The 16,996-nt window shown below is 36.6% G+C and overlaps 1 protein-coding gene across 1 annotated transcript in view; it reads right to left on the bottom strand.

Moving 5' to 3' along the window:
* LOC122739242 (basic proline-rich protein-like) overlaps window positions 1–16,996 on the bottom strand; it is a 46,863-nt gene that overhangs the window by 714 nt on the left and 29,153 nt on the right. Inside the window, exon 5 of the mRNA XM_043981053.1 lies at window positions 1,171–1,292. Within this exon, the coding sequence (XP_043836988.1) occupies window positions 1,171–1,292 (122 nt within the window). The remainder of the gene's footprint in view (window positions 1–1,170; window positions 1,293–16,996) is intronic.

The following is a 16,996-nucleotide window of genomic DNA, read 5'->3' as shown; positions in this document are numbered from 1 at the left end:
AATATTAATAAAACCTATTAGTATGTATATAACACTTGATGTTTTTCAAAGTGCTTCACATCCATTACTTCAAATGTACCTCACAAAACCCCTTTGTTAGGAAGGTCTTTATTTTTGTTTTTTATATGTGTGTGTGTATGTGTGTGTGTGTGTTTCACAAACCTCACCATATAGTAAACATTGGCCTTTCTGAAATTTTGTACAAGAGTAATTAAGGCTTTCCCATTCATTACTAGATACTTGTCTTTGCTTCTCTCTTTTGTATGTTGTTGCTTCTCATTCTTTGGTTCTTTTAATATTGTACACCTCTTTGTGAACACATTTGCGGTTTTCTTGGCAAAGATTCTGAAGTATTTGCCATTTCCTTCTCCAGCTAATTTTACATATGGGAAAACTAAGGCAAATGGAATTAAATGACTTGCCCAGGGTCACACAGCTTGTGTCTGAGGCCACATTTGAATTCAAGAAGATGAGAATTCCTAACACTGGGTCCAGCATTCTATCAATCATGCCACCTAGCTGACCTATCTCTTTTACACTAGTTTTAAAAACCTTACCTCATTAGGATCATAGTTTGAAAACTTAGAGATCTTCTAGTCCAACACTTTCTTTTTACAGATGAGGAGTTTAAGACCCAGAAATGTTAAGCAACATGTCCAATGTCACACAGGTAATAAGTAGAAAGTTCTAGACTAAAGATTTTTTCCTGTCACCAAATCCAGAATCCTTCCCATTCCATCATGCTGCATTGATGAACTGCCCTACCCTTTCTGAAAAGTCAAACTGATTTCTTTAGACACTTTGTATTTCCTTCCTCTTAGAAATTATTTGCAGGGTGGAGCCAAGATGGCGGAGAGGAATCAGCAAGCTGCCTAAGCTCTCCTTCTGTTCCCTCAAAAAGAACATTAATCAAGCCTCTGGAGAGATTCTGAAACTACAGAACCTGCAAAGAGACAGAGAGACACAGTCTTCCAGCCAGAGATAATTTGGAAGACTTCAGGAAAAGGTCGGTCTGACTCGGGCAAAAGGGAAGCTCAGTGCAGGACATCAGCCCAGCACCAAGGGCATCAGGGCAAGACAGCAGGAGCAGCGGGCCACGGCCGAACAACTGAGGCCGCTGGAACCTGGCTCAAAAATCTGGAGGCAAAAAAGGACAATGGAAAAACCTACCTGCAGCAGCCGAGAGGGCAAATTACCAATTGTAGGGACAGGAACAGGACAGGCGAGATCAAGCACCTGACCGAGCACACTCAGATCGGAAGTGCGGGGGAAGGGGGGGCGCACTGCACACACTATAAAGGCCTCAGAGTAAAAAGCCAGTCACACAGCACCTATACCCCTGCACAAGAAGCCCAAAACAGAGACCCTGGTGCCCCCAGAGCAGACCTCAACTTAAAAAAAATAAATAAGCTGCAATAATGAGTAAGAAGCAACTTAAAAAAAATAAATAAGCTGCAATAATGAGTAAGAAGCAAAAACGAGCCCACTCCATTGAGAGGTTCTATATCAATAGGGAAGAAGGAAACACAAACTTGGATGAGGAAAATACCCTCACATTGCCTACATGTGAAGCCTCACAAGGGAAAGTGAATTGGTCTCAAGAACAAAAAGCCTTCCTGGATGAGCTCAAAAAGGATGTTAAAAATCAACTGAGAGAGGTAGAAGAAAAAATGGGGAGAGAAATGAAAGCAAAACAAGAAAACTATGAAAAAAGTATCAACAGCTTGGAAAAGGAAGCACAAACATTGACTGCAGAAAACGATTCCTTAAAAAATTCATCTGGCTAAATGGGAAAAAAGTGCATAAATTCACTGAAGAAAACAATGTCTTAAAAAATTAATTTGGCCAAATGGAAAAAAAAAGGTGCATAATCTCATTGAAGAAAACAGTGCCTTAAAAAATTCATCTGGCCAAATGGAAAAAAAAAAAGGTGCATAATCTCATTGAAGAAAACAATGCCTTAAAAATTAAGACACCAGGAATCAGTGAAGCAGAATCAAAAGAATGAAAAAATAGAAGAAAATGTGAATTACCTCACTCGAAAGACAACTGATCTGGAAAACAGATTCAGGAGAGACAGAGAATCATTGGACTGTCTGAAAGCCATGCAGGTAATCTGATATATATATATATATATATATATATATATATATATATATATATACACATAATAACATTAATCCTATTTCTGCATTAGTCATGTTATAAAAGAAAAAATCAGAGCAATGATGAAAAACCTCAAAATAGAAAAAAACAACAGCACCAAAAACAAAAGAAATAGTATGGTTCATTCAGCATCTACACTCCACAGTTTTTTTGTTGTTTTTTTCTTGGATTTGGAGATTCTTTTCTATCATGAGTTCCCTGGAACTCTTCTGTACCATTGCATTGGTGAGAGGAATATAGCCCATCACAGTAGATCAACACTCAGTGTTGATGATACTGTGTACAATGTATTGGTTCTTCTCATCTCACTCATCATCAACCCACACAAGACCCTCCAGGTTTCTCTGAAATCCTCCTGCTCATCCTTTCTTACAGCACAATAGTATTCCATTACATTCATATACCACAACTTGTCCAGTCATTCCCCAATTGATGGGCATAACCTCAAATTCACAGCTCCACCAACAATGCATTAGTGTTCCAATTTTCCCACAACTTCTCCAACATTTAGGTGTCAGGTGGTACCTCAGAGTTGTTTTAATTTGCATCTCTCTAATCATTAGAGATTTAGAGCATTTTTTCATATGGGAATAGATAGCTTTGGTTTCTCCTAATTTGCCTATGGTATCACCTCTTATGTCTAAATCATGTGTCCATTTTGACCTTATCCCAGAAGCAGGAGTCTTTGGGTTTATCAAATACTACATTGCTAGTGTGATTTGCTACTGCGTTTTCTGAGCCCAGCCTATCCCATTGATCTACCACTCTGTTTTTTAGCCAGTACCAGATAGCTTTGATGACTGCCACATTATAGTAAAGCTCCAGGTTTGGTACCACTAACCCACCTTCCTGTGAATTTTTTTTCATTATTTCGCTGGATATTCTTGATTTTTTGTTTTTCCAGGTGAATTTTGTTATTATTTTTTCTAGCTCTATAAAATAATTTTAGGTAGTCTGATTGGTATGGCACTGAATAAGTAAATTAATTTAGGCAGTATTGTCATTTTTAGTATAGAAATGTTGATGATTTATGGGGATTTATTTTATATCCTGCTACTCTGCACATGCTTTGCACGATATCATCTGCAAAGAGTGATAGTTTTGTTTCCTCCTTGCCGATTCTAATTCCTTTAATTCCTTTCTCTTCTCTGATTGCTAAAGCTAACATTTCTAGTACAATATTTAAAAATAGGGATGATAATCGACATCCCTGTTTCACCCCTGATCTTTTTGGGAAGGCCTCTAAATTATCTCCATATTATGTTTGCTGATAGTTTTAGGTAGATACTGTTTATTATTTTAAGGAAAGCTCCATCTATTCCTAAATTCTCTAGTGTTTTTATTAGGAATGGGTGCTATATTTTGTCAAAAGCTTTCTCTGCATCTATTGAGATAATCATATGATTTTGGTTGGTTTTCTTATTGATGTGGTTAATTATGTTAATAGTTTTCCTAATGTTGAACCAGCCCTGCATTCCTGGTATAAATCCCACCTGGTCATAGTCTATTATCCTGGTGATCACTTGCTATAATCTCCTTGCTCTGTTTTTGCTTTGCCTGGTTTTGGTATCACTACCATATTTGTATCATAAAACGAATTTGGTAGAACTCCTTCACCTATTTTTCCAAATAATTTGTATAATATTGTAATTAATTGTTCTTTAAATGTTTGGTAAAATTCACCTGTAGGGGAGGTGGAGCCAAGATGGTGGAGAGGGTGCCTGAGCTCTCCTTCCGTTCCCTCAAAAAGAACATTAAATCAACCCTCTGGGAGAGGAACTCAGTATTTGACAAAAACTGCTGGGAAAACAGGAAGATAGTATGGCAAAAATTAGGCATAGACCAACATCTTACACCTTATACTAAAATAAGGTCTAAATGGATACATGATTTAGACATAAGAGATGATACCATAGACAAATTAGGAGAGAAAGGAATAGTCTACCTATCAGATCTTTGGAAAGGAAAACAGTTTATGACCAAACAAGAGATAGAGAATATTATAAAATGCAAAATAAATGATTTTTATTACATTAAATTTAAAAAAAAATGTTGTACAAACAGAAGCAATGCATCCAAAATTAGAAGGAAGGCAGAAAGCTGGGAAACAATTTTTGTGGCCAGTACTTCTGATAAAGGCCTCATTTATAAAATATATAGGGAACTAAATCAAATTCATAAGAATCCAAGTCATTCCCCAATTGAGAAATGGTCCAAGGATATGAACAGGCAGTTTTCTGATGAGGAAACCAAAGTTATCTATTCCCATATGAAAAAAATGCTCTAAATCTCTAATGATTAGAGAGATGCAAATAAAAACGACTCTGAGGTACCACCTGATAGCTATCAGATTGGCCAAAATTACAAAAAAGGAAAATAATAAATGTTGGAGAAGCTGTGGAAAAATTGGAACACTAATGCATTGTTGGTGGAGCTGTGAACTGATCCAACCATTCTGGAGAGCAATTTGGAATTATTCCCAAAGGGCGATAAAGTTGTGCATACCCTTTGACCCAGCAATACCACTTTTGGGTCTTTTTTTCCCACAGAGATCATGGAAAGGGGAGACGGACCCACATGTACAAAAATATTTATAGCTGCTCTTTACGTGGTGGCAAGGAATTGGAAGTTGAGGTTATGCCCATCAATTAGGGAATGGCTGGACAAGTTGTGGTATATGAATGTAATGGAATACTATTGTGCTGTAAGAAACAATGAGCAGGAGGAGTTCAGAGAAACCTGGAGGGACTTTCATGAATTGATAATGAGTGAGATGTCCATAACCAGAAGAACATTGTACACAATATCATCAACATTGTGTGTTGATCTACTGTGATGGACATTCTTCTCACCAATGCAATGGTACAGAAGAGTTCCAGGGAACTCGTGATAGAAGAGGATCTCCAAATCCAGGAAAAAAAAAAAAAGAACTGTGGAGTATAGATGCTGAATGAACCATACTATTTGTTTTGTCTTTGGTACTGTTGTTTTCCTATTTTGAGGTTTTTTTCATTGCTCTGATTTTTCTGTTATAACATGACTAATGCAGAAATATGTTTAATGTTATTATATATTATATATATATATATATATATATATATATATATATATATATATATATATATATATAACCTATATCAGATTACCTGCTGTCTAGGGGAAGAGGAGGGAGAGGAGGGAGGGAGAAAAATCTGAAATTGGAAAGCTTGTATAAACAAAAGTTGAGAACTATCTTTACATGTAATGGGAAAAAAATACTTTATTACAAATAAAAAAAAGAAAAAAGAAATTATTTGCAACTGTAACACCAGAATTTTAGTCTTGATAGCCTTTGATCCCTCTTGACATGATTTCTCTTTAAGAGTCTCAGACCCTAGAATATTATCTAGTCATTCTTTATTTGAAATATATTCTTTTAGAAGCTAGGGCACAATTCAGTCTGTTCTTCCTGTCCTTAGTTATCATAAGCATGAAGATGACATGATCTTTGTCTCTTCAGCCTCTGTTGTTTCCTCTTTATAAAATCAGTGGAATGTAATGGAAAGACTGCTGTACTCAGGGTCAGTAACAACAGAAATCAAATCCCATCACTGACATTATAATAGTTTTGTGGGAAAATAGTAGCTTTTTTAATGTTCTATTTTGTTTTTAAAGCAACAGTATTTTTTCCAGGATCCTTTCTCTGCCCTCTCCCAGGGAGTCATATATTATAAAAAATATCTTTTTAAGAAGAGGAATGAAAAAATTCAGCATAACTTATCATATACTCATGGACTCCCCATTTCTGTAAAGGAGGAAAGGAAGGTATTTTATCATATCTTTTTTTTATGAAAACAAACTTAGTCATTATGATTTCACTACATTCAGTTTGGGTTTTTTTTGTTTGTTTTTTGTTTTGTTTTGTTTTTCATTTTTTTGGAGGGCAATGAAGGTTAAGTGACTTGCCCAGGGTTATGCAGTTAGTAAGTGTCAAGTGTCTGAGGCTGGATTTGAACTCAGGTCCTTCTGAATCCCGGGCTGGTGCTTTATTCACACTACATACAGTTTTAATTGTTTTGTTATTCCACATCCCCACCCTAAGGGGCTGATTTTTTTTCAGTGTTTCTCATATATCTATTTTTATTTCTTCCCCTTTAACCTAATACATTTATTCCAATCAGAAAGGGATACATTACACATGTATCATCTTCACTTTCATACAAGTCTGAAAGGACCCCAGCCTCGAGTTGGAAGCTTTTTGAGATCAAAGCCTGTACTCTATCTTTGTCTATAGAACTTGAACTAGCACAAGAAATTGGAACATATCAGTCAGTTCCTTTTTAGCAAGACCATACCTATAGGAAGAACTTCATGTCTCTTATAGAGTTCCATATTTCCAATATATTTCTTCTCTTTATCTAGTCGTCCATGATGCTGTTTTAGAGTCTCCTGTATCTTCTGATTTTTTCCTTTTCTTTTACCTTTACATCTTTTCATACATTTTAGGAGGTAGTATTTCAAATACTCTAGTAAGGCAGAGAGCAGAGAGGTAGGGAAGACCTTCTCCACTGGTAGTGGAGTGTGAGTTGCTTATAGCAGAAACACAACCACAGTGCAATCTTTCCAGGCCATTGAGAGAGTTCCTTCCCTGCCTTATAACCTATTGAAACTGCCTACTCTTGTCATGAATTGCTGTAACCTAAAATTTAGTTTCTTTTTTGTTCATAATCCCATAGGTTCCAATTGTTCGCTGAACTTAGCTAAGGTCAGAAAATGCTCAGCTAGCTACCTGGCACAGTGGATAGAGCAACAGATCTACATTCAGAAATAACTGAGTTCAAATCTGGCTTCAGACATTTACCAGTTATGTGACCCCAGGGAAGTCACTCAGCTGTAAAATGGGAATAATAGCCCCTGCCTCACAGGCTTGTGGTGAGGATCAAAGGAGGTGCTTAGAAAGCACTTAGAATAATGGCTGGAACAGAGGAGGTGTTTAAGAAAATCAAAGTTTGTTTCCTTTATTTCATTCCCCTAGAGAACTTTCTAAACAATTACAACGTACCAGTCTCTGCTCACCTCTCAGCTTTCCTTTTACAATATAAGGAAATATGTCTCTAACAATGTAAGAGTCAGCTTCTTCCCCCATACTTGGACGACACAAAGTAGTAAGTTGCCCATTGAAGAAAGTATCCAAGAACCTATATAGTAATCTGTCAGGGACAATGTAGAGATCATTTATTCATTCATATCTTGCCCAAGGTAAATGTATGATGTGAATTTTATTAAGCAAAAGCATGAGTAAGGGTAGGACAATTTCCTTTTGAGGAAAGGAACAGTATCTAATTGCAAGTTAGGAAAGTATGACCTGGGGGCAACTAGGTGGCACAGTGGATATAGAACCAGCCCTGGATTCAGAAGGACCTGAGTTCAAATTTAGACTCAGACACTTGACACTTGACACTGTTTGACCCTGAGCAAGTCACTTAACCCTCATTGCCCTGCAGAAAAAAAAAAGAAAGAAAGAAAGAAAAAGAAAAGAAATTATGACCCAATGGTAATGGTGTGCTGGTCAATGTTTAACATCTGGCTCCACACACACAAAAAAAAATTACAAAAGGGTTAGTTTTATGTTTAATCTGTGTTATTAAAATATCCTTGATCCCCTTTAGTTTAGACAATTAACTAAGCAATAATTCAAGCCCTTTTTGTAGCATTTACCCATTTCAGCCAGATAAATGCTAACGATGAAAATATAACAATTGGGTTTTGATTTTAGAACTGGCTCCAGGATATATCTGCTAATAATAACATTGTTATCAGGATCTTTTCAAAAATCCAAAGTTCTGAGATTTGCTGGGGGTGGTGGTGGTGGTGGAAATGATTGAAAGAGGAAAGATTCAGTCTCTGAGACAATCAATGGATCAAGATCTATAAAGGATACTGTTGAAAGAGTTAGCTATCTGGGTCAACCTTTATCCCCCAGTTTCCAGAGTTGACACATGCTTTCCTAGCTGAGCAAGTCCATGAATACACTGGGCTTGGACAAGGTCCTATACTGGATAGAATATTGGATGACCTTTGAAGCCTATTACCAGTTTGGTCTGTAATTTTATAATTTCAACTTATCCTGTTTTCCTTCCAGCTATACAGTTCATATATCCTATCTTAATTCATTTACATGGAAGTGGTCTCTAGATTTATAGAACTATTAAGGAAAGGTGCCTTTCACAAGAAAGTCTATGACAACTCATTTTTCCCCTGACAAATAAACTTCCCTTTTCCTCATTAGGTAAAAAAAGTCAAGTATCCACCTTCCTTACATGTCTCAATAATAGAAATAGTCTTTCAAAACTTATTATAGGATGATTGTTATATTAATCCTATGAGATTAGTCCATGCTATATCAAGTCTATATACACTCACACACACACACACACACACACACACACACACACACACACACACACACACATACACTCAAGGAACATACCCTCTAGATTTATAGAAGGGAGGAAAAACTCTTTCTCCACAATGTCTACCTCATCCTCTTCATTCTGATACTTTGGTGCAAGGCAGAATTAGGTGAGTATGAGTGAAAACCTCAGTCTAAGCTCTGTATAGCAGACATTAGAACCCTGCCTTTTGCCTTTTGCTATGATGCTCCCCATTTCCCACCAACTAGCTGCAATGCTTGTTGTCTCCTTTGAACCTCTCAACAACATGCCTTTTTATGGGCCTAGCACCCCAGAAGTTTTCTGGGGTACATCAAAGAACCTTCTTGATAGAACCAAAGGATAGGCACACTTAAAGAGATAAGGGGCACTGGATCAGGACTGAGCTGGCCCCTGGACCACCATCCTTCATTCCATTCTCCTCCACCACTGGGGAGATAAGATTAGGTGTGGCTGCTGCCTTTGTGCTGTGAGGAGAGAGATGGCTTGAGAGATCTGCAGCCACCCCTCACCCAACTCCCCCAGACACCACCAGTGGGGGATGGTCCTCCCCCAATAAGGGAACTTTCCACAGTCAGACAATCACCCCCATTAGTCCTCTATAACAGTATCTGTCCATCTCCTGCTCGAGGAGATTGGTATCTCAGAACCATGCTTCTGTGCTATGCCTTCTCCCCATGAGAAGAAGTCCACGGATTTCTCTCTTGGTTTCCCTTCCCTAGCCCTTAAATAAACTATTATCTTATTCTACTGGATTCGTGTGCAAGAGGATATAATTCTTTAAAGAGAAATTACTAAGGACCCCAACCCCTGTCCCAAAGCCCCTACCCTATTTCCCCAAAACACCTTCCTTCCCAAAAAAACTCATCATTGGAAAATCGCATTATTTGGCAAATTGGAGTTTGCCTCAGAACTCAAATCTAAATACTCATCTCTCCCCTTCCTCCACCCAAATGTACCCTCTGACTGGGGAGAATGGTTGTGGGTTTAGGGGCTTAGCATATTTTCCCTAATTTGCTACCAGCTATACTGCTTTTTGACTTCTGCAACATGTACCTAGTTGTGGGAACACGTTCTGCACCCTCCCCCCATCTTTCCACACACATCATTTTTAACTTTCTTTTGTTTTTTGTTTTCTCTCATTAGATTGTAAGCACCTTGAGAAAAGTAATTGTCTTTGTTTTAATTTGTATTTGTATCCTCAGCACTTTGCACAGTGTTTGGCATACAGTAGACACTTAATAAATGTTTATTAACTGACTAACTAATGCAGAGTCATTCCAGAATCCCAGAGAACTAGAAGGACTTTAATCAAATTTAAATTTAAAAAGATGTGTTAAGCATCTACTATGTGCAAAACATCATGTTCATCAATGAAGGAATTGATTTGGAGATAAGATATTCTCTGGTCTCATTCAGCTCATAGCCTAATACAGAGATGTGATATATACAACTCATATACAAAATAATACATGAAAGACACATTTGAAATGCGCCAAAACATTCTGTGTGAAGTCCAAGGTTGGGTGTTATCAAAAGTGGGAATTCAGAAAAGAGATGACATTAAAACTGAATATACAGAAATTCAATAGGAAAAAGAAGATAGGGGGAGAATGTCCCAGGCACAAGCAAAATTTTGAAAAAAGCCAATAAAGTAAGAAACTGTAAAGTTTATATGGAAAAAGGAAAGTAGAAAGTTTGTATGAGCTTTAGAGTGGATGGAGATGGGTGGCATGAAGCAATGTCAGAAAGGTAGAATGACATCAGACTATGGAGAGCCTTGAATATTAGGATAAGAGGACTGAATTTTGCTTGGTAGGTAATAAGGAACTATTGAAGGCTTTTGAGCACAAGAATGGTATAAGAAGAAACATAAATAAAGAAAATTAATGTGGTCATTGTACAATTTATGGATTAAAGAAAAGAAATCTATAATTAGGTTATTGCGAGAGTCTAGGTAAATGGTAATGAGGACCTCATTTTGGATGCTGGCCATAGGAAAAGCAGAGGAGGCAGATGGGAGACATGATGCAAGGTGAAATCAAAAGGACTTGATAACTACCTATGAGAGTTGAGCGAGAAGGAAATATATACACATAATTCCAATGTTTCAAACACAATAGACTTAAATAAGAGTGATGCCACTGACAGAAGTTATATAGTCAAAGAAAGAAATATTTTAGGGAGAAAACTAATGAGCCCAGTTAAGAGAATATTAAATGGGGAGTATCAATGGGACAAGCATTGGTCATGTTATACACATGCACACATGCATATATTTACACACATATCAAGAAAGCCTATGTTAAAGAATATATGTAATGATTTCTAAAAGGGAAAAATAAAATCATTACCTACAAAGCCGACTTCATCCTCTTCACTGACACTTTAGCAAAAGGGAGAATCAAGTGGGTCTAGCTAGAAGCTTCAGTCTGAGCTAAGTGTGGGAAGATTGTGGAAGAATGACTTCTCTTCATGGATGTGTTATATGTATTCCAGAGGCATTCCAGAGGTCCAGACAACGAGACTTTCAATTAAGTTTCTCTTTTTAAAAGTTTGGCTTATATGTTTTGTTTTTAAGTTTAACGCATGTACAGATTATTCTGACTGTGATGTCTCATGTAACAAAACAAAACAATTAAGTAAAAGTAATATCCTGACCTCATCTGAAAGGGTATGCCGTATTCCACATCAGTAGCACTCCTTCCTCTTAAGTAGAAAAAATAACAATAAAAGTTCTAAAAAGAGTGAGAGAAATCTATTGTCTCCCCCTCTCACTCTTTACCCCAATGGGGCACAGGGGAATTCTCATAACAAAATGTTTGGTGAAGCAAAATGAATTCCCTTAATGATTGATATGTGTGTATATGCACACATACATTTATGTACATATACAAACATCTAGATATGCATATATACTATACACATGCACATATATATACACACATATGTGTGTGCATTCAAATGCACATACATTATATATGTGTGCATATACACATATACTATATATATTCGCATGTATATACACATGCATATATTCCATATATACATACCCTTCATAAATACATTTTTATATATGCATTTATGTATGTATGTAAATACATATATACCTACCGCATGATAGGTACATGATAGTTATCATGCAGTCATTATTGGAATATATATACATATATATGAAATATATGTGTATAAATGCACATATGTGTGTATATATGTACACAATGTACATGTCTATATAAAATGTATGTGTATGCATGCATTGTATATTTATGTGTATTGTATCTATAACGCGTGTGCATATTGATACATACATGTGTATGTGTACATGTATGCATATATACATATATGTGTACATGCCTTATCCTGTACCCTTAGTTCATTACCTCTCTGCCATGGATAGTATGTTTCATCATAGATCCTCTATAATCATGAATAGTCATTTTATTGATCATACTTCTTCTGGACTTCAAACATGACAGTTTTTAGTGTTGTAATTATAAAGAATATTCTCCTGGTTCTTCTCATTTCACCCTTCATCCATTGATAAAAAGCCTTCAAAAAAAATTGTGTATTTTGGGGGCAGCTAGGTGACACAGTGGATAGAGCACTGACCCACAAGTCAGGAATACCTGAGTTCAAATCTGGCCTCAGACACTTAACACTTACTAGCTGTGTGGCTGTGTGACCCTGGAGAAGTCACTTAATCCCAATTGCCTCACTAAAAAAAAAAAATGTGTGTTTTTACTATATTGGTGTTATAGTAAAAATTGTTCTGCTCCTGCTTACTTCACTCTGCTGAAGTTTATCAAAGCCTTATCCAGTCTTTTTTTAATGTTTCATTTTAAAATTTGGACCTGTGTGTCTCAAGCTCAAAAGAAAGGTCTAGGCTGGAGATACAAATGTGGGAATCATCTGCACTTAAAATTGGTATTTGAATATGTGGGAATGAATGAGAGCACCAAAACTGAATTAAGGAAGAACAAAAGGAGGCCATTTTTAAAAAAAAAGATGCTGCCCTCTTGACCCAGTGTTTAGAGATAGAACAAGAGGAAGATGGTGAAACCACTTTTTCACACATATCCTATCTTTTGTCCCTTCAAGGCCCTGGAAGGTGAGAGCCTGAATCAATTGGTACTATTTCTCCCCTTTCAAAGAATCTCCCCATTTCAACTCCCATAATCTCAGAAATTTTTAGATAATATTTCATGTCCTCATGATGCATAAAAAGTTTGAGAGATGTAATTTCTGGGTAATAAGTTATTTTATTAGTAATGTTAGCATTTTAATAAAAGAGGTCAGTGGCATTCTTGAATACCAAAGACCCTCTTGGTGTTGGGCTCAAGGCTCATATGGTCTTGGAAAAGGGGGTGTTTCAGAGTATGGCAATCAACTCTAATTGGTTAACAAGTAAGGAGGAAGAGTGAGTATTTCAATGAGAAGCTGGCCCTAATCTAAGGAACTTTCATTATGTCATTTACTTCTAAATTTTCCAATATTGGGAAATCTATTCAAAGAATTTTTTCCCACCTAAATCTGTGTAGAAAACAATGGGCTTAAATTACTCAATGTTGGATGGGGTCTACCAAGAATGAGGACAGTTAACTCAATCTTATTATCAGTAATGTCCTTCAAGAGGCTGAATTTTCAAATTAGGACCATAGAAAAAGGGAGCACTCTGGATCTCCCCAAATCATTGTTTTTTAATAATCATTTCTCTCATTCTTCCACTTCACCCTCTGCATCATTACTCCAAAATGTATTTTCCATCTTCACTGTGACCTCAAATATTTCTACTGTAATGATTGAAATGATGCCACCTGCTGGAGACTTACTGTAGAAAAGTTCTGCCATGAAAGGAAGGTCTTTGAGGGCAAGAACATGTGTCTTTTCTTTGGCATCAGGAAGTGACGTTTGCTAGTGGGAGGAAGAAGGAAGAGCTGGGCGTTCTGACTCGCGCTCTTTCCTGAGGACTCCAGCGGAGAAGGAAGCTAGAAATGCGCTCTCTCTTTAATAGATAGGAATCTAGGCCTTTCTCTCTCTTTATCAAATTCTTATTCTCCTTAATAAGTGCTTAAAAGTCTAACTCTTGCTAAAGCTTATAATTTATTGGCAACCACTCATTAGATATTTTAGATAGTTTAGCTAGAATTTTAGCCCTTAACACTACCCATTACTTTTCTCCATTTCCTTCTCTTCCATACTCTAGATTCCTACATAGTTTTGATATTATATTTAACCCATTCAAATATGTGTTCTACTTTATCTTTAAATCATGTATTCCCTAGAATTATCATCACTCATATTCTCTTCCAATTTGTCACTCTGGATCTCACCATTTACTTTCTCTTCTCTCCTTCTGTTGTTGAATGCCACTGGTTATGCATCTCTTCTGTCTGGGTAACATACAAATTCATCTATCATCAAATGGTCCATTGCTACTAACCAGAAATTCTTTTATTCTTCCCTGATTATATACCACATTCTCATATTAACTTGACTCCCCTTTGCCCATGACACAACCAGTATTATCTCTACTCTTTGTCTCTAAATAATTGGTCCTATTATTTGTTGATAAAAGCAAGGGTCCCCTTTCTCTCTTTCTTATTCTCCAATCTCCCCTACTCCATACCTCAAAACTTCTCAGTACTTCCTTTATTCTAGTCTCTGAGGAAGTGTTTGCCCTTCTCTGGCTAAGGGGAGGACTCTACTTCTGCCCTTGATATTTTCACTTTGATGAGAGGAGAGAAAAGATGAGGAGGAGAGGAAAGATAGGGGAGAGGAGAAAATATAAGGCAAATGGTTGTGGTTACCTCCTCAGGACCTGAGGGAAGCTCTAAGAAAAGATACATACTTTCCTGAAATTCCTTTCCTAATGCCTGTCCATTAATATCCCCTATAACATACTCTTGTGTTTCCTTTATACAAAAGTTTCTTGAAAAACTGATTTCTCTCATTTGCAAAAGGACCATGGGTTAACTAGAGATACCTATAAATTTGTTAATTAAGCTATAAATTTTAATTAAAGCAGAGTCAAATTTCAACCTAAATGTTAGGAATTTTCCTAACTGGATATTCACAATAATTGTGATTGTACTCCCAACTTTTCATCTAATATAAACTCCCTAAAGCAGCAGAGAAGGGAACCATGTGGAACTGCAGGGCCATTATATTGCCCCTAGGCATAAATAAGCTAAAATTTTTTTTAAGGAGATATTACAAAAGAAACAAAACAAATCCCTTTGCTTGCACTGTAATTTCCTTATTTTATTGTCCTTTATTTACCTTCCCCTTCACTGTCAAGGTCCTAGAAAGAATAATGTACACTTGTGTCCTTTACTTCATTACCCTCTCACTTCTCAGTCTCTTGCAATCTGGCTTGTGACCCTGCCACTCAATTATTATCCTGACACTGCTATCTCCAAGGTTACTAAGGATCACTTAACTAATAACTGGAATGACTTTTTCTTTAAAAAAAATATTAATGCATTTTGCTTTTATATCACATTAATTTCCAACCTACACTCAAACATGTACACCCTTCCCTTATGGATAGATTTTTAAATAATAAGCATTCTTTTTAGCAAAGCAATGAACATATCATCTATGTCTGACATCACATGCAGAATTATAGCCCATAGGTCATTGCATCTACATTGAAAGAAAGGACATGCAGTCTCTAATTTCCTCTCTAGGATCATTTGGTCAGAACATTCACTTTAGGTTTATTATTCCTTTGATTTATGTTGTTGTGTTCTATTATGTATGTTATTTTCATCATTCAACTTACTTTACTCTCTATCAGTTCACATAATTCTTTCCAATGAGTGGTCTTTTTTATACACTGATTCCCCTTAACCCCCTTGCAGCTTTAGATACATATTATTAAATATGGAATGTTCTCTTTCCTTGTTTACTCCTTATTTTTATTATTATTATTTTCTCCTATCTCTTAGCCTTCTACTTTTTAGTCCCATTTGTAGGATCATCACTACCCCCTCTTTTCTTAATGTATGTGTCTTTGTAGCTTCTGGCTTTGGATTTTCTTGTCTCCCTAAGCTTTTCTTTTAATGATCTCACTAAATCCTATATATCTATTATTTTCATACAGATATTTCCCAAAGCCTTTCTCCCTCTCCTTTCTCTCTCTCTCTCTCTCTCTCTCTCTCTCCCCCTCTCTCTCTCTCTCTCTCTCTCTCTCTCACACACACACACACACACACACATACACTCTACTTCTCTTTTTCACACACACACACACACATATGTGTGTGTGCATATGTGTATGTGTGTATGTATATATTTGTTTGTGTATACATTAACTGCCACTGCAAATCACCTCTCAGATGTCCCATCAGTGTCACAAACCATATATATCCAAAATGGATCATAGAGGCAAGGACCCTTCAATTTAGAGCTAGAAATAATAAATCAAATGACATTTATAAAGTAATCACCACATGTCAAGCACTGTGGTGGACACCAGCAATAAAAAACAAATATGAAAGCAGGCCCTTCCTTCAATGAGCCTATCCAAATGTGGCAAAATGTATATGCATACTTAGATATATAAAATGGATACAAACTATATCCATGTGATTTGGGATGGGGTGGTACTATCCACTAAGAGTGTGTAGGGATTAGGAAAAGCCTGATGTAGAATTTGAGTCCATCCCTGAAATTATAAAGGGGTTTTGAGACATAGAGGTGAGGAAAGAGTTCATTACCAGCATGGAATAAAACCAATACAAAGACAGAGAAGCCAGGGAGGAAGTGTCATATAAAAGAAATAGTAAGAAAGCTAGTTTAGCTGGACTGTTATGTGCTTACTAGGCAAAAAGATTTCATAAAACAGAAAGGTAGGTTAAGAAGCATCTAGTCCATCCTCCCCTTATTTTATAAATGACAAATTAAGACAAAGAAATTAAGGGGTTGTTTAAAGTGAAACTGATTATGGGAGCAGCTAGGTGGGACAGTGGAAAAAATAAAACACCAGCCCTGGATTCAGGAGGACGTGAATTAAAATTCAGCCTCAGACACTTGATACTTAACTAGCTGTGCGACCTTGGGCAAGTAAATTAACCCTCATTGCTCCACCAAAAAAAAAAAAAGAAAAAGAAAAAATGAAGAAAGCAAGAATGTAAGAAAGAAAGAAAGAGACACTGATTATGTCTACCCTTAACCCATGCCTACTGGAAACTCCTATTTCTATTGAGAGTATCACCATTTTTTTTTTCAGTTGACTCCAGGTTTACTAATTTGGAATTATCTAAAACTCTTGACTCTCCTTCAGTTCCTCTACCTCCACATTCAATTATGTACTATATAGTTGCCTATCCTACTTCAGCTGCTATCTTCCCTAAAACCAGAGGCCACTCCTAATTCAGGCACACATCACAGAG

Source organism: Dromiciops gliroides, chromosome 2 (assembly GCF_019393635.1).
Source record: "Dromiciops gliroides isolate mDroGli1 chromosome 2, mDroGli1.pri, whole genome shotgun sequence".
Classification (NCBI taxonomy): domain Eukaryota; kingdom Metazoa; phylum Chordata; class Mammalia; order Microbiotheria; family Microbiotheriidae; genus Dromiciops; species Dromiciops gliroides.
This window is presented reverse-complemented; position numbering and strand designations above follow the sequence as displayed.